Consider the following 25569-nt stretch of genomic DNA (forward strand, 5'->3'; position numbering starts at 1 on the left):
CCCTCTCCAAACCCTGTCTCTTCCCCATGGGGTAGAATTGCTCTGTAGCCTGAGTGGAACTGAAAGTAATTCACTGTCTACATGCTTGGGCTTGGGCTCATCACCAGACTCCGGTTTTCTTGATGTCACTCTGAACCAGGAAGAAACATCTTCTTAACTGTGACCAAATGGGGAAGATTTGACACCAGGTCCGTTTTTTCCCCAGTGGCTTCAGGCCTCCATTGCTGTGGTCCCCAGAGCTTGGGGCCTCTAAGTCAGTGAACTCCCTGGAATTCCATTGGTGGAAAACACTGACAATCCCTCCCTCCTCTACCACTTGGGCAAAAGAAATGGTTTGGATTTACTTGTGACCGATTTGCTATGATGATGTCATGAGCAAGGCACACAGGAAATCAGCCCTACATTCCCGCAACCAGAAAACAGAGACCGCAAATACTAAAGGAACCCATCGGACTGCCACATGGAGCTCACAGCCGGAGAACTCTGTGAGTCTATGGCCCCACCAGAACGACAGTGTTCCCTGGTCGTTATCCCAGACTCAGGTCATGCTTTACTCATCTCTTCCTCGTGTGACTATGCTTATTACACTCAAAGCTTTTTTCTAAAGCTTTTCTAGGCTTGCTGGAAGCCCTGTTTCATTGTACTAGACTCCACTATTGATGAATCTCTTCAATAAATATACTTTTAAATGTTCTTTCCATGAAATCTACCCAAAGGACTCCATGTGGTCCCCAGACGCTGCTGGCTCCATCAACAGGGACTTTGAGCAGCCTCTCTCCACTTAGAGGGATCTATACTATCTCACCTATCGAACCTATCTCACTGATTGTGAGCCATTAATTAGTGGGTACTACCTCTTCAGGAGGATTTTGTCATTATATTCAAGGCTGTTCTTTCTAACCAAGTTTCAACCTAACTGCCAAGATAATCTAACAGTTTGTCCATCAACAAGGAGTCTACCGACAACCTTGTACCAAAGTTGCTTGACTTCACCAGCCACAAAGACCTTCACCCACAGACTAGTTCAGCAGCCTTCCATCTGCCATGACACGATCCCGAGCAGGGTCACCTGAGGCTCAGCACCTCAGACCTCAGTCTCAACACGTTCATCTCCACCCAAAACCTGATTCCTCCAGGCTTCACTCTCCCGGCCTCTTATCTGTTCATTTCGTCGAGACGTTAGCTTTTTTAGACCTCAGTCTTGACTCCACACTGCATTATTTCCCCCAGAGGAATGCTTTGAGACAAGAGAATTCGTATTTGCTTTTGAATAATGGCTCTTGAATCCTTGATGCATACTAAATGTGACCGAGAAACCAGATTAGTTTTGCAGTGCTAGAGAGAGAAATTGATTTTTTTTCATCTCATTTGATTTTAATTAATTCAAGTTTAACATGTCGCATATGGCTAGTGGTGATTATACTGAACAGCATGGAAATAACCCAACTTTTTAGTCATTTCTCACCAGTAAGGCCAGTAAATAAACCTTGTTGCCTTAGTAGAAGTCACACTGATGAAACAGCTTTGGGTCTATAGATCTGATCTTATAACTGGGTGGATGATCACCATTAGAGGAAATAATTCTATTGAACAGACAGGTAACATTTGAAACTTGGGAAGTTCTATCTCTCTAAATGCGGCCTGTCTCAAACTGGTCCCATTGTTCCTGCGTTTCACTTCAGTTAGATTCTTCTAGTGAGCAGAAACACCTCCTCCCCCACTCCACTGCTCACCCCCATCTCTCATGAAGCGTTCTCACATCTTGCTTTAACCCATATTTAGTAATCTGTATAGCACCACGAGGTGTGGCTTACCAGGAGAGATCTTAACCTGCGTCCATCTTGGAGAGGAGAAGCATGGAGACTCACTATGGCGACTGCCTGAAGCGTCTCCCCAACTCTCCCAAAATTCTGTTCTGTCTATTCCGCCTACCTAATTTTCTGTTCTCTTAAAGGGCCAAGGCAGTATCTTTATTAATAATAAAAGTAACACATAGACACTCCTCCATCAGCTCCCACCAGTGCATCCCTGCCCTCTTCCTGTCCTCTCCCCATCTCACTGGTCCACCAAAAGTTGCTCCGTTTTAGCATCCGGCCTAACTAGAATGAACTTCTTCAGGCTGACTCCCTGGTTCATGTGGCTGTTCTCATGTGCTGGGATTTATTCTGGATTTATTCAACTGATTTATTCAACAGATTGATCCAATCTGTTATCAATTCAATAACCTAACAGACACTTTTCTGCAGTGCACAGCCTTCACTGGAGGCCCGGACACTATACCCGGTGGCCTGCTGGACGCTTTCACTTAGAAAGCAGGGGATGCTCTCTTCTTCCTCTTAAATCTTCCTCACTGTCCCTAAGAGTAGTTCTCCTACTTACTGCCATTCTACCCATCATCATCTGATTATCTGCAGTAAATGCCCAGGAGACACACACAGATGCTGCGTGGGAGATTCAGAGGTACAACGGCCAAGGGTGGTAGGTGACTACGAAGCAAAAACAAGGGCTCTCAGAATAGGAATCTTGGTTTTCCTGGAGGCCTTAGGGGCATTGTCTTTTATGTTCCCCTTTACAAGCAAGGAAGGTCCATGCAAGAAAGATTACAAGTGTTTTCATTTGCATGGCTAGAAAAATTAAAACGGGGTCACCTACACTAACATCCCACACTGCCAAACCCAAACCAACTTGCTACCTGACCTTCCAAGAGATTTGGAGAATGGGACACCCAAACTTCCCAGACTAGTTGATCAGCACAACAGGGAGGTTCCCTTACTGCATGCACCACACATCCTTACACGAAGCAATCTGTTATCACCCAGTGTATTAGTTTTCTACTGTTTTCTCTCTGCCTTGCAAGAAAGTATCATTGCAATGACCAACCCTGTTTTCAGTTTCTGGTTTTGTTTTGTTTTTTTTTTCAGCCTTTCTCTCTCCATGAAACCAACCTCTTTTGCTTAGCCCTTAGGAATGCCTATTCTATTTCTTGGAATGGAGTGATGTCTAATGTTAGAATGAGAAAATAAAGCCTATTAAGATCTTTAAATTATCCACAAAGAACCTTGCTGCCTGCCATCTTGGAGTCCTGAGATCCTTCGTAAATCACACTCGGGATACCAGGTGACTACACACTCAATTCTAGCTAGCAGAATACTATTAGGCTTCAGGGGAGAAAAACAAACAAACAGACCTTGAATCAGGACCATGCAGAATTCCAGGAGCTGCGAACTTGATGGAACCAACAAAGAGGGGAACTTTAACACAGACGCCAAGCAGCTCTTGGGAAATTGGAAAGGACCACACGGGGTAAAACCAGCTTTGAAGGGATGACAGAGGTGTGACTAGAATCTGAGATTCCACAGGTGAAGCCTCTCCAATGGACTGGACCAGCATCTATAATCCAATCGGCCAACGGAAGACCCAGACAGGAGAACCCAACACAGAAGAGCTGCAAGGAGTGAGGCAGGCTTCTGCGAGCTGGGGAAGACATACAGACAGACTCCATACTGAATCCCCACTCTCAGGCCACATTATACCTAAGTCTCCACCCAGAGCCTCACCTCCTACATCCTCTTCTCCCTCCCTGGTACCTAATGCCTATTTAGCAGGCCAGTGTTTTGTTCTTGCCCTGTATCACTTGTTCTTTCCTCCTTAGTCCTTTCTTTTTTAATTTTCCCCTCCTAAAGAGCATAGGTTGGCCATGGTTTCAAAGGGCTCTGTGTCTCAGCCTCCTGAGAGATGGGATCCTTTTACGTTATCTGATAGCATACATTTCTCCCTCTCTACAGTTGACAATTAACAAAAATTCCCTCAGTTCTCCGCCCCATTTTTGTTCCTAGAATCCCTCTTTTCCCCTACTTTCTGTCAACCCAGTTCTAATCATGAGCTTTATTGTTTTGTTCTTTTATTTTCCTTTCTTCTCATATCCACAGTAAACGATCTATTACACACACACACACACACACACACACACACACACACACGATCTTTAAATTAGTGTGAAGTTGTTCTTTGATGCCGCAAACACGTTTGAAACCAATGGGGCCAAATCCCAGGTTATATTTAAAAAACAGAATTAAGATTCCCTTTCTCAAAAAGAAAAACCACAGTTTCAAGGTCTTGTTTGTTCCCAGGAAGACCGCTCACCAGGGGCCTTACTCTTTCTTACCAATTTCCATTCTTAATCCTCAACAACCCTCCTCCTGTCTGACAGCTCATTCATTCTCTCTGGGATCCACTAAAACCACGTTTTTATGAATGACTAACTGGGGCAAGACACTGACTACCGAGTAAGATAGGTGCATTTGAAAAGGTCCTGAGGCAGTGACTGAGCAAAGTGACTCTTTGGGCACAATAGGTGTGAACTGTTAGTTCACCCCAGGTACCTGTTTCAGTACCCAGTCAGCAGTGATGGGAAGTAGGAGCCCAAAGCAAACACACAGATGCTACTTCATCCAACCATCCAGGCTAGAACCTGCAAAAACCTGGAGGAAGACAGTGAGTGACCTTTTCCACAGAGCATGGGATCAGAGTGGGAGGCTGTTTTGTGTACATCTTTAAGTGAAGAAAGACTCGACCACTTCAGGTTTGCTGTTGAATCAGATGCCGTTCAGAAATGAGAACAGAAATGAGAACCCTAGAACCTGGAGAATTCTTGTGGGTGGCTTTGAATTTAATAACACATTCTAAGTCCATTTAGTGCTGTTCCTATGCACACGTATGTGGGTCATTCACTGGGGCATAGATACCAATGTCCCCATCCTAGGAATAGTGACTCTCTCAGTAGCATCAACTGCCATTAGCTCTTCAGCTAGGGGTAGGGATGAGCTCCTCCCTGCTCCTTGATGAAACTTTTAACTGATGTGGGATGCCCTTCTGTATATGTGTTGCTTTTATTGATTGATGAATAAAGCTGTTTTGGCCAATGACTTAGCAGAGTAAAACCATGCAGGAAATCCAAACAGAGATATAGAGAGAGTAGGAGGAGTCAAGGAGATGCCAGCTGGATACCTAGGAAACAAGACGTGGAGAAAATGAAGTAACACTACAGCCACATGACAATACACAGGCTAATAGAAAAGAGTGAATTTAAGATGTAAGAGCTAGCTAGAAACATGCCTGAGCCATTGGCCAAGCAGTGTTGTAATTAATATAGTTTCTGTGTGATTGTTTGGGTCTAGGCGACCGGGAAACAAAAGCACAATCTCTGTTTACACTTAATTCTCTTGATCTTGTGGTGGTCTTGTGCAGATATGCACGGTCTCTGTGAATTCACGTGTGTAGCAGTCATTTCACATTCAGAGGCCAGCCTTTCACAGTTCTCCCCCCCATCCTCTGGCTCTTACACCCCTCCTATCCCTCCTCTCTCTGGCGATGCTTGCTGAGCCTTGGGGATTAGGGTGGTCCATACAGCTGTCCCATGTATGCATAGTCAAAGTTGAGAGGAAGACCGGAGGTATTTTAGAGGGGGCTGAGGGCATGGAGAGAAGGAGTGGGGTGGATATGACCAAGACACATTGTATGCATGTTTGCAATATTCAGAAAACAAATGAAAGACAATACTTGTAAATGGTTAAGATAGATAAGGAATGAAAGGTTAAAAAATGGATGGCGACTCTTTGCTTTATCCTTACTTTTAGTGATGGTGAAGAACTGGCGAGTTTCTGGCGGCTGATGCGCTTTTCCTACCCTCTTTAGATCCGTTCTTCCCCGGCATGCATGCTCTTCACATGCATCCCCTCATCACCATGAAACCCAATCAGTTATCATGCAAGAGTTTTTCTGTTCTCTTACGGTTTCCATGCCATCACCTCCCTGTTGAGGAGCTAGGAGTTTCCACACAGTTTCAAAGCAGGTCACAAGCGAAATAACACCTGCCTTTGGTTTTGATGTGTTTCTCAACTTTACTTGCTTGCTTTCAAAGGGCAGAGCCAGAAAGTCTGGGGACAGGGAAGGTGTCTCGGTTAAGCTATCACTGAATATTTGTCTCCAGGGCATTTCTCTCCGAGGTGGTGATAAAAGCTAAGCTGGCCACTGTGGCTGGCAGGGCTAACCTCAGCCTTAAGGACATGTGAGGTGTGGTTTAAGATAAGAGGAGGATAAGAGGAACAAGAAAGGACGAAACTGAAGCAATATCATCCACCAAAGCTATTAGAACCACAAAGAAAACCAAAAACAAAAAAAAAACAGAGCCTGCTTCTCATTGCCTTGGGAGCTTGAGAGCGGGGGGTTAGGAGAAGTAGCCTGCTGGCACACATCAGTGACATCCAACCTACATACATACACACACAGAGACACATACACACAGAGAGATACATACACACACATATACACACACAGATACGCATACACACACAGACACGTTCAGACATGCACACATACACACACGCAGACATGAGCACCTGTGCCCATACTCATGTATACACATGCACAACCTATTTATTTTCTCCCCCATCTGTGATATGTGTGTGTGTGTGTGTGTGTGTGTGTGTGTGTGTGTGTGTGTGTTCCCATTGACTTTCCACCTCCCCAGAAGCTGAGATCCCAGGTCACTGGCCTTGGCAGGAGACAGCTCCTGTTCTCCTACATTGCTGATGAATAGGTCAACATCTATAGATGTCAAACAGGTAACCTCAGCAAGCTATGGTGCTAAGCAGAAACCACAAATCACAAAAGGCCCGTCTCTACCCCACTGAGATCTGAGGGAATATCTGTTCACAATGCCCAGCTCCTCCTCGCCCAGCCAGGGCTGGGTACAGTGGCCAAGGTTCTGTTATGTGACAGCTATGGAGGAGGTGGTTTTGTGGTCAGAGGCCAGGTGGTCAGGAGTGGCCTGAGGAAGCCTCAGGCACACTGCAAGCTCGGGTACCCTAGCCTGTCGCCAAGACTGAGGAGGCCTCTCTGAGAACTGGGTGGAGAAAATGAGTGACAGGAAAGGGTGCGTCAACAGAAATAAAACAGCACGGAGTTGCAGGATGAATGGTAAGGCCTCCAGCCAGCTGCTCAGAGGTGCAGCCCAGAGAAGAGCTGACTAGGAAGGGCTTAGTCCTGGGAGGCCTTACAAAGCTAAACTTTGGGGCCTATTAAGAAAAAAAAATCACACAATTCAAATGCAAAAATGTCACCCAGCAGGAGGAGACTGTGATAGGGGAGGGAGGATGGCCATTGTTGTGGGGGAGAGAAGGATGGTCTTAATTAACTGTGGTTATCTTATTCATTTCTTACCAAGTCACAGGACTTAATATGTAGCACTGGGGATTTTCTAGGGGTCTCTATAGGTTTACAAAGCAGGGAGATCTGTGCAAGGCAGAACCCTGAAGCAAGCTTCATGGTGCATTTGCCGGCATGATTAACTGGAGGCCCAGAGTCACATAGCATGACCAGTATGAACTCAGGCACAGGCTAAGGAAGAAGGGTGTGAGCAGGAAGCAGTACTTCAAGAAGCTTTATAAAGCTCACCAGCTGTTTCCCAGGGGCCTGAGAATCCTGGAAATGGGGACAGAAAGACCAGAGTGTGTACAGGTGGAGCCAAATCAAAGGCTTCGCTGCAGTGGCCTTCCGTAGCCCCCCCCCCCCCCCGCCCCAGGAGCCCTGGATGGGGCATTCTGCCTTGTGCTGTGTCCAGATCCTGGGGTTTGATGGAAGGGCAGAGATTCGCCCAGACTGGAGACACTGGTCTTGCTCCTGACCCTTCCTTGGTCTCTAGGAAAGTTATTTGCTATGGAGTCTTTCAGTGCTGAGCAAACCCCACCAACTCTCAGGCCTGGGATTGCAGTAGTCCGACTTACTGGGAGACTGCGAGGGCCTCCAGGACTTTGCCCAGGAAAAAGGTCCTTACCTGAGAGCACGAAGGCGGTCACAAAGAGGAGTCCCAATACCATGGTGCTAGAGTTAAAAAGAGAAGATATAACTTGGTTAGAAAGTGAGATGGAGAACATCCGTTCACCAAAGCACGACCTAGAGATGGTGTTTGGAATTCATGCGGCCCGGGGTGTGGCAGGACACTCACAGCAGCCTTTTTTACCCTTAGCTCCACACACAGGCCTTATTCCCCAGCCTCCTCTGCGGTGGAGCTGGCCATGCAACTGGTTCCTGACCAGAACTGTGGGCAGAAAATCTAGCTGCCCCTCCGAAACATAGTAACATAGGCCTCCTCCGTCTTCCCCCTCCTTCTTCCCTCCTCTCTCATCTTCCTAGATTCAGGAAATTCCAAGGAAAAGTCCAAGAGCAGATAAGATGGCCAAGTCTTACAAAGGTAGAGACCTGGTTTCCAGAATGAAGTCGTAAAACAATGCTCTCTGGCCCTCCCCACCCTCCCCACAACTGATCTGAACTGAGTGGCATTAGCAAGATGCACTTGGTGTCATGTGATAAGGCTGTGGGACAACCTGCCTTAGAGCATAGCTCCTCCCTTTCCTCGAACAGTGTGGGGTGGGGGAGTGGGGTGGGGGGGATGTGAAGGAGCACAGACATTTAAGTAAAATCAAACTTCCTTTGATTTTCCTGGGGTTTTCAAGTTTTAGTGTGCATAAAAGTTGCCCGGAGAACTCGTGAAACGCATTCCTGGACTGTGCACGGAGAATCTGACAGGCAGTTGAGATGAAGCCTAAATTTAACAATTCCCAGGGCCACACTTTGAGAATGACTGCGTGGCACTCCGCTTCATCCATAAGATAATCCGAGGAAAGTGTCACACCCGGCTTTATAACATCCAGCCACCCACTTTTCTCCCTGCTTCTCTGCTCACCCACTCACCACAGACCAACATGACTGTGGGGCTTACAGGAGACACAGGATAAGGCCGACCTTAGCAAACGGTAGAGAAGCAAGCTAGTTACAGCAGTTTGGAGCAGATCCCAAGACAAAGCCAGCGCTAAATGCGTACTATGAAAATATACAACCTTCCTGTTGCCTGCAAGATGTAACAGTCTCAGCTCCAGCACCATCTCTGCCTGCACGCGGCCATGTTCCCTGACTTGATAATTGACTGAACCTCTGAAACTGTTAAGTGAGTCCCCTCCCCCACAATTAAATGTCTACTTTATAAGAGTTACCAGGTCAAGGTGTTTCTTAACAGCAATAAAATCTCAAACAAAATCAGAAGTTAAAAAAAAAAAGAAAAGAAAATATGCCAGCTTGTATTGGGTGGTGTACAAGTTTGGCTTGGAGCTTTTGAAATGGCCAACATGAGAAGGAAAACCCAACAGGTGGATTAATACCTGGCTTTGTGCATAAAAAGGAACTGGTGAATAGGGAAGAGATGCTATTATTTACTCGATGGCAGAAATTTCTTCCGTGGAGAGTGGATTGTCTAAAGCAATTCTCCATCCTTCGGGCTGTATCTACAGCCTTCCTTCTGCTCTTAAGAGGCTTATCACATAATAATGGGCTAAAATGTGTTGTGTGTGTGTGTGAGTGTGTGTGTGTGTGTGCATGTCTGTGTGTCTTGTGTCTCTGTGTGTGTGTTCATGTTTTAATCCCTGTAGATTGTAATTTTTTAATCAAGAGCTTTTAGAGATTATTCTTGCACACAGCACAAAAATTTAAGAGTAAAGGTGATTCTCAGGCACAGTAATATGTGCATTTAATCCCAGCACTTGGGAGGCAGAGGTAAACATCCATATATCTCAGTAATTCCTAGGCCAGGCTGGTTCATACAGTTTTAGGCTAGCAAGGGTCCATAGTGAGACCTTGGTGTGTGTTTGTTTGTTTGTGTTAAAGTAAAGGTGATTTATTTAGTTAATTTTCTTGTTGTCACAACAAAACATCTGACAAAAAGGCTCAGAGTTTTGCGATCCGGTCCATGGTAGCAGGAAAGGCGTGGGGGTGGGAGCTCGAGGCAACTGGTCACATGGGACCCTCAGCCGGGAAGCAGAGAAAGGCCGGTGCTCAATTAGACTTTTCCTCTCTATTCAGTCTGAAAGTCCAGTCCGTGGAGTGGCACAGCCCCCACATTTAGGATGGGTTGCCCTACTTTAATTAACCCAGTCTAGAAACTCACTTACAGACACCCTCAGACATGTCTTCTAGGTGACCCTCGATTCTGCCAAGTTGGCAGCCATTATTAGTTATCATAGTGATAAGGAGTAGGAAGCAAGTCTCTCTCAGCTCTGGTCCCTGGCCATTGAACTTCCTTCCAGAGATTGCCTGGAATGACCATTGTCGCCTCTTACAGTTTCTTGCCTTCACTTAAGAGTTATTTTAGACAAAATGCCAAGCCAAAAAAAAAAAAAAAAAACCCAAAAAAACAAAAATGAAACAAAAGAACAACAAAATAATAACACAGATCCATATGCATTATGAGATTGGGGATAATTTTATAGCGATAATTTTAGCTCCCTCATATTAATAGTTGTGTATTATTCTGCTCTAGTCTCTTTGCTACAAATAGTCATTTGACAGATATTTCAGTTGTTCCCAATGTTCTGTTGTAATGAAAAACCCGAACAGTCCCCCCCACCTGCAGAAACTGGTTGTTTCCCAGAAGCAGAATTGCTTGCCCAAGAGCTAAAGAGAGCGCCATTTTAGCTTCCATGGATATAGACCTGCCCCCCACCATGCATTAAAGCTTCCACCAACAGGTGACTGTTTATTTTCACACACTTTTTATTTGTTCGTTTCCTAATTTGTGATCTGTACCATCTACAGGCTAAAATGGCACGTCATTATAAATTTTTGGTAGTGCTGGGAATTGAACCCAGGGGCTGTGTTCATGCCAGGCAAGTGTTCCATTAACCTAGCTCCTCAGGCCTCTCATTGAAAATTTTTTAAAAAATTGCATTTAGATGTGGTAAAACCCACACAAAGTTTGCTAAACTGATCTTTTTCAACTGTGCAGTGGCATGTAATAGATACACATTGTGGAATCACCAACGCCTTTGTCTCCTGAAGTCTTTTCAGTTTGTAAGATAGAAACTCCGGACTCGGGAAACAGTGACTGCCCCTTCTTCCCTTCTGTCACCTTCTCAAATATCACTTTCTGCCGCCATGGATCCGGCTTCTTTAGATGTGAGTGGGAATCTTAGAATATTACTTGGCTCGGTGCCGTCAGGATTCATCCGTATCATCGCGCCTGCCAGAATTTCCATACTTTAAAAGATGCTCACGCTGCATCTGGCGTATCAGCTCCTCTGCAGGTGGCTGCTTGAATCACAGTCACCTTCTGAGACCCGTGAAGAGCGCCGCTGTGACCGTGGACACACATATCCCTTCCCAGTTTTCTGCTTTCACTTCTTTAGACTTAAAATCGAGAAGTGGAAGAGGAGGTCATATGGAAATTCTATTTTAAACTCTCTGAGGAACCACCGTGCAGCAGCACCCGTTCACATCCTCACCAAAGGCACCCAGGGGCTTACTTCTCCACATCTTTGCCAACACTTTTCTGATTTGTTTTTCAAAGTCTAAGCCATCCTGATGAGGTGAGGTGCTTTCCACTGTCATTTCAAAACTAATTTTTCTCATGAATCTGAGCATCCTATCAAATGATTAAGATGTTCATATTTCTTATTCCATGTGCTCATCACAGTTATTATTATTATTATTATTATTATCATTATTGAGTCTGGCTTTCTCTTGCTGAACTGTAAGAGCTTCTCATATATAGCTCTTATATAGTAGTGGCTAAAATAGTAGATGTTTGATATATGAACCGAATGTCTGGTGCCCAGTAGCTTTCTCCTTCTTTCCTTCCCTCTTGTAATGGACTTTAGGGAGTTTATTAATATTATTAATTAATTATTTTCATTTGTTTTACATCCCAACAGCAGTTTCCCATTTCTCCTAGCCTCCCTTCTGCCCCTCCCCATCTACTCCTCCTCTGTTTCTGTTCAGAAAGGGGCAGGCCTCCCATGAGTCTCAGCAAAACACAGAACATCAAGTTGAGGTAGGAATTGCTCCTCCCTTTGTAGTAAGGGTGGGCGGAGCAACCCAGTGTGGGGCAATGGTTTAGCATTGTCTGCTGAACTCAGCTGGCATGGCATGAAGGCAAAGCCTGGGAACCTGGTCCCAACTTTTCATACTAAGTCACTCACACCGTCCTATTTACCATGGATCTGAAGGCTGGGGCCTCTTTCCGTCTGAATTCCTACCTACAGGAGTCTGTTTTAAGACCAGAAAAACATCAGTACATTTAACCTAAACAAAGAACTTTTCCACTCCTGACAAGACAAACAAACAGGGACACAAAGTCAAATTATGTTTTGTTATACACTTAACAGTCTAGCTTAACTCAAATAATCACATAAAACCATGATGGCAGTGGCACTCAATTTGTGGGTTGCAACCCTTCTGAGGGTCAAATGACTCTATCACAGGGATCACCTAAGACCACTGCAAATGTCAGCTATTTATAATCCATAACAGTAGCAAAATTACAGCTACGAAGGAGCAATGAAAATAACTTTAGTGTTGGGTGTTACTACAACACGAGGAACTGTATGAAACAGTTCCAGCATTTGGAAGGTTGGGAACAGCTGCATTATGGCTTTGGGGAATCTTGAACAAATGGATTCCTGTAACTTAGTGGGTGGGACGAAGCCCTGCCCCTGTCCAGGAAGTCCAGGTTGATACAAATCTCTCCCTTTGGAAGCCTTGTCTTTTCCTGAGCCAAAACAACAGCCTCCTGCACTTCCTTGCATTGATTGGTACCAGTTTTGTTGAGTGTATTTTGTTTTTTGCAGGATGAGGATTTGAGACAGGGTCTTGCTCTATAGCTCAGGTTTGCCTCAAACTCAGGATCCTCCAAGTACTCCAAGTACAAGGATTTATAGACTTGCATAAGCACGCCCAGCTGAGTACTGGCTTTGTTCTCTGAAACTACCTATGAGAAGCCCACTGTGCTTCAGCAAAAGGCCTTCAGGAGCTTGAGGACAGCAACCTTCTTCCTCTGCACACCCTGGCAGGCAGTCATGGTTCTTTAGGAAAGCACCCCTAATGCTCATGTGGAGACTTCACACCAACTGGTGAACACTGGAAGACACCTCCAGTGTCCATTCCTAAAATGCGGACACAACCCTCCGTTAGAAAGGGTGTGCGTGTGCATGCATGTGTGTGCATGAGCGTGTGAGCATGCACATGTATGCACATGTGTGTGTGCACATGTGCATGCGTGGTATGTGTGTGTGCACGCACGTGCATGTATGTGAAGGTTAGAAAGCCAGTTCCTCCACTCTTGTTGGCTTAGAAGAGCAGAAATGTCACTTCCCCAGAAATGAACTGCCCCCAGCTTCAAACACAGTTAAGACTTTTGCCAGGTGGCTCAAGAAATGAAAAATATCAGAGGGAGCATTCAGCAGAGGCAATGAGAAAGGAAAGAACCTAAGAATTTATGGGGGGATTCTCTGAGAGATTTCTGTCACTAGAAGCAGAATAAGGCCTGAGAGGTGGGTGAGCTAGTGAAGAACCTAAAAAGGAATAGGGTTCACATAAGAAGAGTTACATTCTAAAAGGAATAGGTTTCACATAAGAAGAGTTACATTCTAGAAACCAGAGCTCCTGCGGCTACCATTTCCACTGACTCTGTGTGCTAGGCCCTTCACAAAGCACGATCAAGAATGGTTGGGTGAATGATGGATTGTCCTGTTGATTTTCATGGTAAGGTGGGATGGTTCATCCCTGTAAGACAGATGAAGAACCAGTTTCAAGGGGTGAAGATATGTTTCAAGACCATGAACCTACTAACAGCAGAACTGAGATTTAAACCAATCTAAGTCTTCTGACTTTTCTTTAACACAGTGTGGCCCCGGTAAAAGTGCCAGCAAGATTCAGTAGTGCATGGTTTAAAAAAAGATTCTGAATCTGGTGGGGCAAGAGGAAGCACCACACTCCCAGAACATACCCCCAAACCACTATGAGACCCTTGGGGAGCCCCTGGGATGGGATGGGATGGAGTCAAAGCATCCGTTTGCATCATGGGGTCTTGTCCTCATAGGCCACTCATTCCATAGATGCTGCTTGAGCAAACCCTCTGGGCCAGGCTATGAGTACAGGCACACTGCAGAGATTCTGGGAAAAAGGAAAAAGGAAGCAGGAAAGGGAGGGCATAAGAAAGGGATCTCCTCAGTTCTGAAGAAGTAAATGAGCTCTAGTTGAGGCAGAAGACGGGAGATGAGGTGATACTAAGAATCACATTCCTCTGAAAGGGAAAAATCTGAAAATTTTCCCTGTTAGAAATTGGGAGGACGGCAATGAAAAAGTCTTCATCTCGAACACAGAGATAATTGGGGTACCAGGGAGATGCTGCTAAGTTGGCTCTTGTCTCAGCAAGGCTGTTCATTCACACAGTCCTCTGGGCAAATGTTTATGGAATATCTTCGGCATTAAAGTTCTTGTAAAAGTTTCGGGAGATGTAAAGATCATAGGCCTGGGTCCCTCATATAACATTGAAACAGAAGGCAGAGTGTCTTCAAATAAGTCAAGTTAAAAAACATGACAGGGAGTGGCAGCATTCAGCTTCCCCCAGAGTATACAGCGTTCTTGCTCCCAGCTAAACAGCAGGTGCCACCACTAGAGGAAGGACTAAGTCTGACAGCTCGAGCATACTAGGGCCCGGCCACTGCTCTATGCCCATGTATGTCTATGGCTGGACAAGCCGACTGCTGAGTCGGTCCATCTGCTGCCCGATGGACAGAGATCCTGAGGATGTCCATTGCTGGAGCCTCTGTTTGCCTCTAGCATGACATAATATTCTGAATGCTTCAGAGAGTTCCCAAAGCTGAAGCCACAAGCTTACTGCTGCTAGCATTATCTTTGAGGCTCTGGGAGGAACAGGGTGGGGTTATTTCCTTTGATAGAAAGCTTCTGAACCATAGAGAATGGACATTGCTTGGAGTCGTGCGCTTTCGTCCTCACCAAGGCCCTGACACAGTGACATGTTTGGGAGCGGTATGGAATCACCGCCACCAGGATCTGGGCGGTTGTCATCACTCGTGTTGCCACAAATATTCCTTGAGTCACACACGGTGCTCAGTGCTGAGGGCAGAGGGGTGAGCAAAGTCAGAAAGGGCTTCCCTTCATGCAGTTTGGTGAAGAAGCAAGATAACTGTCAACCAAACATAAACAAATGCAATTTTTTTACTCTGAAAAGTGCAACCGAAGAGAGGTTTCCACAAAACTCATCTACTCTGAGATTTGAAGGATGATATGGTAGACTCAACGTGGTCACCTGTCCTCTGGTGTCCTCTCCTGAAGATGTGGCATTTCATCACTTCTCCTGAGTCTAAGGCTGGCCCATAGAATACAGTATTTAAAAAAAAATGTGTCCAGGCTTCTGAAACTAGGTCAGGAAAAGCCTTGAAACTCCTACATGTCCTTTTTAGAATGTATTTTCCAAGGATCTGAGCCCACCATGTAAAATGGTCCATTATCCGGACACCGCAGTGGCAGAGAGCCCACGTGTGAGTCTGGGTCAACAGTTTTAGCAGAGTGCAGCCTTCCAATTGTATCTGCCAAGCTACCAGATATATGAATAAAATGTCATCCGCTTACTTCTGTCAGATGAGTGGAGGATGGGAGACTCCTCCCCACAGTCCTAATTCCTGACCCACATAACTATGTGAATAAAATAGTCACTGTTGTCTGCCGTGCCTCTGGGGAAAGTTCGTAAGGTACATGTAAAGAAAACAGATCCAGAGGTGCTAACCAGGGGAAAGGTTGGGAGGCGTGGGAAGCAGGGAAAGGATTCTGAACAAAAGCAACATCACTTAAAAACACGGAAGCAGCGAGAACCCTGAGAAAAGACTAGAGAAGCCAGGAGGTGGTAGTATATGTATGTCTTTAATCCCAGCACTCCGGAGACAGAGGCAGGCGGATCTCTGTGAGTTCAAGGCTAGCCTGGACTATAAGAGCTAGTTCCAGGACAGGCTCCAAAGCCACAGAGAAACCCAGTCTGGAAAAACAAAACCAGCAACAAATAACAATGACAAAAGATTAGAGAATGTCAATGTGGTTGAAGCACAGGCAGGTGGGAGACAATCCAGTGGTGGATTACCTTGACCTCGGTCTTGCCCCAACTTGAGGTGCCATACTTTGTGCCAGCCCATGGGAGGCCTGCCATTTTCTGAATGGAGATGGAGGAGGAGGGATAGTGAGGAGAACAGATGGGAAAGAGGAGGGGGCAGGGGGAGAGGAGGGAGGGAAACTGGTTGATGTGTAAAATAAATGGAAAAAGGTTATTTAAATAAAATTAAAAAGTAAAAAGAGTTCAGCATGGGCTTCCCAGGTCAGTTAGAGATCTGTCCTTTATCCTGACAGACATGTCCACCCCTAAAGAAATTATAGCAGAGTGACATAAACAAATTTTACATCAAAAAAGTTTTTTTATATAATAAATGGATGATAGAGGAGTCAGAGAGATGCAAGAAGCCTACTAAATTGGTCACTGCAATTGTTTAAGTGAAAATGATAGCAATTTGGTCTTAGGTGGTTTAAAAAAAGGAGAGAGAGAGAGAGATAGAGAGAGAGAGAGAGAGAGAGAGAGAGAGAGAGAGAGAGAGAGAGAGAGAGTTGATCAAGAAATAGTTGATTACAGTAAATTGGATATATTGATGGGTGGGAGATGAGAAAGGATTAGTTGATTCACTCACTCACTTACTCAACAGTCAACTCATTCATAGCCAGCCCATATGTCTCTGGGCGTCCTACTTTGCCTTCTATTGCTGTGATAGAAAAAAAGCAAGCAACTTGGAGAGGAAAGGGTTTGTTTGGTGTTCATGTCACAATCGCACCCCATGGGGAGGGAAGTAGGGGCAGAAATAGGAACCCAAAGGCAAAGCCTAAAGGAGAGCACATGGGAGGGCACTGCTTCCTGCTTCCTCCTCATACTCACACGCTTCCCAGTGCAGGCTCCCACAGTTGGCCAGGCTCCCATGTCAATCATTAATCAACAAACTCGCCTGCAGGCCCATTTGATGGACTCATTTTCTCAACCGAGGGAACCTCTTCCCAGATGTCCTAGCTTGTGTCAAGTTGACAGAAGATTAACAGCACTCTGGGCACTACAGGACTGATTCTCTCTCTCTCTCTCTCTCTCTCTCTCTCTCTCTCTCTCTCTCTCTCTCTCTCTCTCTCTTTCTTTTTCTCTCATTTAGTTTTATTTTCACATATTTACTAAAAGTGAGAATAAAAGCAATAGAAATCATGACTCTTTTGAAATATGCAAATGACACAAAATTAACCAAAATTTCATCAACTGAATATTCATGAAATCCAAGAAGAGAGACCTGAATGCAATGAGCTGTCAGGGTTAGCATAAAGACCTAAACCAGGGTTTTAAGATAGCAGCTGTGTAAGTAGAACAGCAGGCACTAGAGAAATACCTTATGCAAACAAACTATACAATATCAGCATGATAGAATACATAAATCAGCACTAATTAAGTCCTTTTCATTGGAGGGCGATGGCGATGGCACTCAGGGCCTCAGGTATGCTTGTCAAGAGTCCCACCACTGAGCCACACCCTGAACCAAATGAATTCTGTCTTAACTAGCATAGAGCGATGTCATCTGTGATAATCAGATCACATCGCAGGGCTGCGCTTGAGTGACACCGGCAGAAGTCGAGCTCACCAAGTGAAAGGGCAGGTGATTCACCAGGGGATAGTGCCCTGATGCCAAATGAGGAACAAGTCAAAGACCTGGTTAGTGAACCTGAAGAAGAGAAGGCTGCAGGTCGGTGACGGCAAGGGCCAATAATGAGGGGCCTCCAGCAGGAAGGCAGGTGCTGGCAGCTCTTGAAGAAGAAGCAGTTCCAACAGCTGGAAGTCACAGGGAGCCAAATTTCAGCGCCAGGGGATGAGAACATATTAATAGCCACAACCAGAGTCAGGACTTTCTTCTGAGGCATGTGCGCTCTATCACCCAAACAGCTCAAGCTAATGATACAGAAGAGACTTCAAGGGGACTCTTGAATTGCTGTGTGCTTGAACTCTGTAGTTTTAAAATCCGCAGCCAAGATGTTCATTATATCTCCAGGAAAAAGAAAATAGAAGACGACCCCTGGCATCCCATTTCCCTGGATCCCACCCGAGTCCTTTCCTTTCAATTGAACATAGTGGGCAGTACAGTGCTCCCTAAGGATGTCCCTAACTAGAGAGACCACAGCTGACTACCAGTGACCCCCCAAACAGACCTGGGCGAGAGCAAGCACTCCCCCCAAGGCCCAGAAAAGAAGGGAGAGAGTGGGTACTAGACCTACGCCTGGAGAGTGGTTCTGCCTTTGTCTTGGAGCCAGGCAAAGGAGCGGCTTCTGGAGCCGATTCCTGTTACTGCAGATGAAACCCGACCTAGTGTTGGAGCTGACCCCTCATTCTGACACTTATGCAGGTTGTGGGCGGAGCCACAGCATTGTTCACAAGTTCCTCTTTATCATCAACAACTGTTAATTTTCAAGAACTTGACCTGGCTGCCACCTGCTATGTCTTTGAAGGGCTCTGCAAGCTTCCACTAACTCTTTCGGAGACACTGTATGGAGCAGTACTCACACGAGGTGACATACACATCCACTTACTGTAAACCCAAGAACCATTGTCAACTGCCAGCAAGCTACTCTTACATGCTGGTGGCTTCACCTGGCTATACACCACACCTGCAGTCTTGGTGCACGCAGGTACCTGAGTTCAATGTATTTGTTTTTATTTGCATAATATTCTTTGAGATTTTTGCCCCCTCAAATTGCTGTTTCTGCAGTGCTGGGCATGGTTCCCAGGCCTTGTACAGCATCTTAACATTGAGCTCCACTCTTAGTTCAGTCTTATACTTTTAATTCATATAGTGGTTATGCATATTTTGGGGGCACAATGTGGTGTTTTAAAACATTTAAACAACAAACAATGATCAGATCAGGGTAAATAGTGTAAATATCATCTCAAATCATCATTTCTTTGTCTTGGGAGCATTTGCGTCTAATACACTATGGCTTTGACAAGCTTCTGAGACACAAACAAATAGAATCACTTGAATTGTGCAAAATTATTGTTTTCTCTTTTATGTTTTCAGGTGTTTTGACTGCAGGTATGTCTGTGCAACACATGTGTGCAGTGCCTTCAAAGGCCAGAAGAGGGCATCAGATTCCCTGAAGTTGCAGTTGGCAGGCAGTTGTGAGCCATGTTGGTGCTGGGAATACAACCAGGGTCCTCTAGAAGAGCAGACAGTATACTTAACCTCTGAGCCCCTGATCAACTCTTTCGGCCCTTAGAAATGGCCTTAGCTTTTAAGGACGTTTGGAAATGGAAGACTGACCATATTCTTCACAGCAAGTTGTTTTGTTTTGTTTGTTTTAAAGCTGACTAGATTCTGGGAGAGACTGGACGAATAATGGGAAATTGTTTCTGTGAATAGTGCAGGAGAGTTTAACAAGGCTGGAAAGTCAGATAATGGATTCATATCTGATTAAAGAGGAAATTGCAAGTTTGGGATTAATAGCTCAGAAAGGAAGAAAAGAAGGAAAGAAGGAAGGAGTGAAGGAATGAAGGAAGGAAGGAGGGAGGGAAGGAGGGAGGGAGGGAAGGAGGGAGGGAGGGAGGGAGGGAGGGAGGGAGGGAAAAACAACAAAAAGAAAACGATAAAAGGAAATAGTCTCTCAGTGACCTGGGCAAAGCGGGATGCTGTCTGAGTGACTGGGAAGGCCAGGATTAAAAGGCTCACGGACCTGAATGAAGAGATTAACAGTGCAGGAGTTGTGGGCATTGATAGGGAGGGGCTGAGTGCATGGGATGCTCACCAGCAGCTCAAATGCTTCCTGGGGTCCAGAGGGCACCCACCAGAGAGACGCGGACACAATCGACTATGGCTATGTGTCACTCAGCCTGAGCTCCACGCCTTCTCATCTCGCTCTCCAGTCACGTCTCCTAGCTCCGGCAGCATCGTCTATTTGTGTGACTGGGCATCTCTATCCCCTTGGAGCAAATCCCATTTGGCCTCTCATTTGTAGAGAACTGTCTCACCTAGCTTTCCTTTTCTCCTTTTCTTCGCTGTTCTTTTCTTCACCCATTCAGAAGCAGAGTATGCCCACCCACTAAGAACGTTATCAAATTCACAAACAACAAAAGGATGCTTTGACTCGCCTCTGATATAGTTAAACTACTAAAATATAGGTTTTTTTCCCCCTCCCTTGCCCAGAAGGCACATGACGATATCATTTAGCTTTTCCTGTCCACCCAACAGTAAGTTTTGGTATAAGACAGATGCCTAGGTCTCTTAGCTGTATCTCTACTCAGGTTTCTCTGAGACGGGGGTTACCCCCCCTTTCAAAGTATTAATGGATTGTCAAGCCAGTTTTCCCTTTTTATCAAAAAGTGCCAAGGGGATCTCACGCCATAGTTACTTCCCTAGGTCTCTTCCCAGCCACTCAAGAGCTTCGCCTGCCAGGAATAAGAGCCACAAGACTCACCCTATGCAGCTGCCCATCCTAGCACCTAGGGGAGCCCCTTTCTCCTTGTCTTGGAACGAAAACCACGGTCAAATAGAAAAACCAATGTTGTCAGGGTACAATCTATGGGACAGCACCTCTCCCCCATGCTGTGCACCATGATATTCCAGGGCACTCCAGTCCTTGGGATTCCCTATTACTCATTCCTTAGGGCAAGGCAGTTTCTGAAATTCTGAAAGCCCCCATACGACTCAAGCGCCATGTGAAAGAGAAAAAGAGAATCTGCTTTTAGCTACCCGGAATTGAGTTCAAGCTAATCGATCTAATTGAGACATGGAAGTCAGAAGGGAATTGCATGGTTTGGCAGACGAGGACTGGAAGGGGCACTTAGCATGGCTCAAGGCTCCAGACCCTGGCAGGAGGTACAATGTCCGGAAAGCACACTTTGCCTCCCTCTACTCATGTTCAAAATGGCGTCTATTTCCCAGCCTGATTCTAAGAGTGCCTACCATATCATTCAGAAAGAACTTTCCATAGGAGAGCAGAGAGGAGGCCAAGGGTCCAGTCTAAGGTGGTGAGCCTGAGCTGTGGTCCTATTCTTCCTCCCTCTGTCTCTAATACCATAAATGCCTGGCTCTGAAAGGTAGGTGGCCAACACCTGCCCATGTTCTGGAAGACTTCCCAGGAGTTTCCCCCTCTCCTGCTGGCCTGTGTCAGATATGTTTCCATGGTCCTCCTGTGAGTTCTCAGCTGCAATCCCCTGCAATCTCAGAGACTCCCCGCCCCCGACTCCCACTTCCGCCTCATTTTGAAACACAGCCTCTGAACTTTTGATTTTTCTCCTGAAGAAGCCGGTGTGTTTTGGTAGCCCGGCTGTCATGATTGTTCCCTCTCCCCATCCGCAGCAGATCCATAAAATCAAATTCTCTTCTCCACCCAGGGATGATAAAATACCCGAAGCACTAGACGTGGCTTCAGTGAGCAGACACAGAACCATTTTCTTGTCACCTAATGGTGGTGTCCCTGTGATTAATATCACCTTCCTGCTAGAAGCTTCAGCAATATAACTCCCTCTGATACTCCCCATAACTAGGACATATTATGAAGCCAGAGAGCATATGTTAAATGCATAAATGAACTGATATTCAAAACAGATTTCATTTAAGTTTCTATAAATCACATCCACAGTGTGTACAGCAGCAGACTTGATACAGAACCATGATACAGCGTGGACTGATACTCATTTTAGTCCTGAGATGAGAGTTTGATCTAAGAAGACCGGGCCGACTCCTCAGTCATTATAGCTTGAGGAGTGGGAAGTTCCCTTAGCCAAAAGCTGTCTTTCACCCATCTCTCCAGAAGCTGACACTGCTATTAATGGAAGCAATATTTTAAGCCTATTTGCAAATAAATGCAAATGTGTACACAGCATGAGGAACACATCAAACCGCTGCCTGGACCCCTTTTCGACCGAAGAGTAGCTTTTTTTTTTTTGCTCCCTAATGAGCTAATGGTCTCCAATGCTGAGATGAGGCAGTCAGATGGGAAGGAAGAAGGGAAAGGATTTCTGGGCCTGTCAGAGTAAAGTCAAATCCGTGCTCAGAGGCCACTGCAGAGAGACTGTGGGAATTTCCTCCCTCCTCATTGCCCCGTATAGGAGCTCCGGCAGTGCCAGTTCCCACCGAAAGCTTTCTCTACAGCAGAGCAGCTGGGATCCCCCAGCACCCCCAAACCAAGAGCAGCTGCCAGCTATTCGGTAAGTGGTACCTTCCATTTCCTGCCTGTCCTGTCTCTTGGCTCATGACAGCCGATAACTGGATGGAGGAGACTCATTTCTGTAACGGCCCACATCTGATGTGGACAGTCAGAAACTCAAGCGTCATTGCCTAAGGTTGAAGCACATACCCTCTCCCCTCTCTCACCCATCTCCTCTCCAGCTGACTGCCCACCTCTGCACATCTGCCCCAGCTGTAGCGTCTGTCTCCCGTGCTCACCAGGCTGCACATGTCTTGAGGACATACATGTCACCAGTGACTCTCCACCGCGGCTCTCAGGGACCACACACACAAGCACAGTAGCATTCCCGAGGACTACAGGAGCTTGAAAAAAAGTAGAAGCTTAAAAGAAAAAAAAGTAGAAAAAAAGTACTTTTTTTTCGATTAGAAAAAAAAAGTAAAAGGAGCCTTGTCAGCTCCCCAGGCCGCCAGGACTCCGTGTGCTGAGAGAAATAAACTGAGGACTGAGGACGAGCTCAGGTACAGAAAAGGGAAGTGACTAGAGAGACCGGCACCACAGACAGGGGCTGTGTCCGTGCTTGGTTCCAGATAACTTCTGCTGGCAGGTGGGCATTTCCACTGACGAGAATGACTACAAGCGTGCGCTTGGAGAGCCAGCAAGTGTAAAGCCCTGAGGAAAACCCCAAAGACAGCCCCTTTCACAAACACAACAGACACCTCCCTGATGCGCCGAGAGTCCCAGGAGTAAAATCTGTGAAGCCCGCGGCTGACAGCTCAGGTCTGTGCAGTCTCATTCCCAACTAGTGAGCAGAGGAGCGCTTCTCGTAGGACCTCTCCACAGATCCTTCTAGAAGCCGGTTTCCACACACCACTCTCGCTGCTAGACTAGTCGAATCTCATCCTGTGTGACTCTGGAACATTTCTATTGCTTCTTTCCACCATGCCTGGCCCCTCCCCCGCCAAGCCTTTTCAGCTATGCACTGGCTCTCTAGTCAGCGGGGTTGGATGGGACACTATGTGCCTCTGAGGTGAACCTGGGACAGAGGCAGTTCCACAGAATGAGTCTCACCAGCTTTCTTAGAGACTAGCGGTGACCCCTGCAGGACTGCAGAAAGAGTCAAGGTCCTTCCTTTTCTAATGGCTGAGAGACACAAATCAGGGAAGAGGTGTGGGTTTGGGGTGGGCAGTCCCCCATCAAATCCTGGCTTGCCGCCTGGACTCCGGACAGGTCGTTGGCTGTCCTGGAGTCAGACTTCTGGCTGCATCCCCAGGAAAATAGATTTCCTTGCTGCATGGTCATGAGAAACAAATGAGGTTTGGTGGTAAAACTTGCAGGTGACTCACCTGGCATGGAGTAGACCACAAAGTTAACTCGTTTTTATTATTACTTTCTCATTTCCGTCTGAGCCTTTCCCAGTTTTTACTTTGAACTTTCCACAGAGACCATCTTTCTGTTAACAGAGCTCCCGATGGGTCTTCCCAGACAGATCTGAAAACCCAGCTATCTCCAGTCCAGGACTGCTCACAGCCAGCTCCTGCTGGGGCCTGGCTCCTGACTCACACCAGTCATCACTTCCCTACAGCGACTCTATATACTTATCTTAGAAACACCCTTTATTGGATGGGCTCTACTGGGATTGGGGGTGCCCTCTGGATTTTACGGTCGTAATTTCCATTGATTTGAAAAGGTCCATGTGGTTTCTTTATTGGAGCACATAAAAATTACCCACTTATCACAGTTCAGGGGAATTCTTTAATATTTCACTTAATTTTTAAGTGTTCTTCTTTTCCGTGAACTCACCAATCAAAATACAAGATGCAGCTGGAGAGCCAGCTCAGCGGTCAAGGGCACTTACTGCTCTATTGGAGGACTGGGGTCTGAACTCCATCACTCATATTAGGCAGCTCACAAATGCCTGCAACTCCATCTCCAAGGGATCTGACATTTCACAAACATGTGCACACACACACACACACACAAATAAATAAAATAAATATATTTATTTATTATATAACACACACACACACACACACACACACAAGGTAGGTCCCACTGAATACATTGTTATCAAAACTTCTTTTCCTGGGGCTCAAATCCAGAACCTTGCACAGTCTAGGCGAGCACTTGTCCACTGAGTTACATCACCAGCTCCATCAAAATATTTTGAATAGCAAACTTCTGCCATTGTAGCTGTTCATACCACTTACCATGAGGTGTGTTTTTCTTTTAACTTATTTTAAGAACATTTATTTTCAATCTTTTTATTAATATTAATTTTTTAGAACGCAGTATCATTTATTAAAAACAAAAAAAAGAATAAAAATAACACACTACACTGGGTTTGGGAATTCCCGAGACCCAGGTTCACATCCTAGCTGTGCTGGTAATATGTGTTCTCACCAGAGTTTTAACCTTCCCTGCTGTTCTCACAGATGCAATGGTGTGTTAAATATGCTTGCCTTGAGGATTAAACTGGATGGCATACACATGATGGTATACACATGGCACTCAACACGGATGCTTTCTTAGGGCGGGGTCTCGTTCTCTTTTGAGAGGTTGTACCACCGTTTCCCTCCTTCCTCATCTCTTATCTACATGCGCCAGTTCCTGCTAGGACCACCTTCTTCCCATGGGGTGTTACAGGGAAGAGAGGGACATGCTTGAGTGAGGAGCTGGGTGACTGCAGAGGGACACAGTAGCATCACAGGATCCTCTCGCTCTAAGAGGTGAGTCGCGAGGCTATGAAGGACCTTAGAGACAGCTCCAGCCTGCCAAGTCAGGATCTTTCTATGTCACCTTATGGACTCATGTGTAGCCTTTGCTTCCTCACTTGCGATAACTAGAAGACGTGACACCTGTTAAGAGAGCTGGATGAAAATGTCATTTTGATAACAATCCCAACACTACTACTCCTCAAACCCGGCTCCATCAGTACCATGTAGATGCTTGTCCTACTTCGTAGACTATATCATTTGACTGCTTTAGATTAGCTGAAAACATATACAAAATCCCTCAGTAGTTCCTCCTCTCAGCCAGTGACAGGAACTCTGGCTCAGCCACTCTCCATGCATTATGTGGTCTTTAGGACCCCAATCACCAGCATCTTTCCTACCAGCAGCCTCTCTCAGAGAGAGCAGCATAGATTCTAGCGGAGTAGACTCAGCAGTACAGAGCTAGCATGATCACTGATCAGTCAAAACTCACGTTTATCTGAACACAGCAACGGGGGCTGCCTTAACATGACTTTCTTTGAACGCGTTGGGTCAAGTCTCTGCCCCCTTATCTCTCTTGTCTATGCATCAGTGTTTAGGGCCAGCTCTCAGCCAATCAAAAGTCTTCTCTGGCTCCCATCCCTGTCATCAGTGGCAAGGGTGAAAAGGGTGGCACAAAAATGGTGGCTAACCATGCAGAACACTAACAGAAGGCTGCGCTGGATGATCAGTTCCTTGCGTCTGGCGAGGGAGAAGTTATGGG

General features: G+C 45.9%; 1 protein-coding gene across 2 annotated transcripts in view; it reads right to left on the reverse strand.

Moving 5' to 3' along the window:
- Positions 1-25569, reverse strand: part of Cd86 (CD86 molecule) — a 64092-nt gene that overhangs the window by 19742 nt on the left and 18781 nt on the right. Inside the window, exons 1-2 of one of the 2 annotated variants that reach the window (XM_038345934.1) lie at positions 22353-22426; positions 7835-7881 (exon numbers count right to left, since the gene is read on the reverse strand). In XM_038345934.1, the coding sequence (XP_038201862.1) occupies positions 7835-7881; positions 22353-22381 (76 nt within the window). In that variant the 5' untranslated portion in view covers positions 22382-22426. Of the gene's footprint in view, positions 1-7834; positions 7882-22352; positions 22427-25569 lie in introns of those variants that run through there. The other variant, XM_038345935.1, reaches the window with a different exon arrangement.

The sequence above is a fragment of the Arvicola amphibius genome, chromosome 10 (genome assembly GCF_903992535.2).
Source record: "Arvicola amphibius chromosome 10, mArvAmp1.2, whole genome shotgun sequence".
Lineage (NCBI taxonomy): Eukaryota > Metazoa > Chordata > Mammalia > Rodentia > Cricetidae > Arvicola > Arvicola amphibius.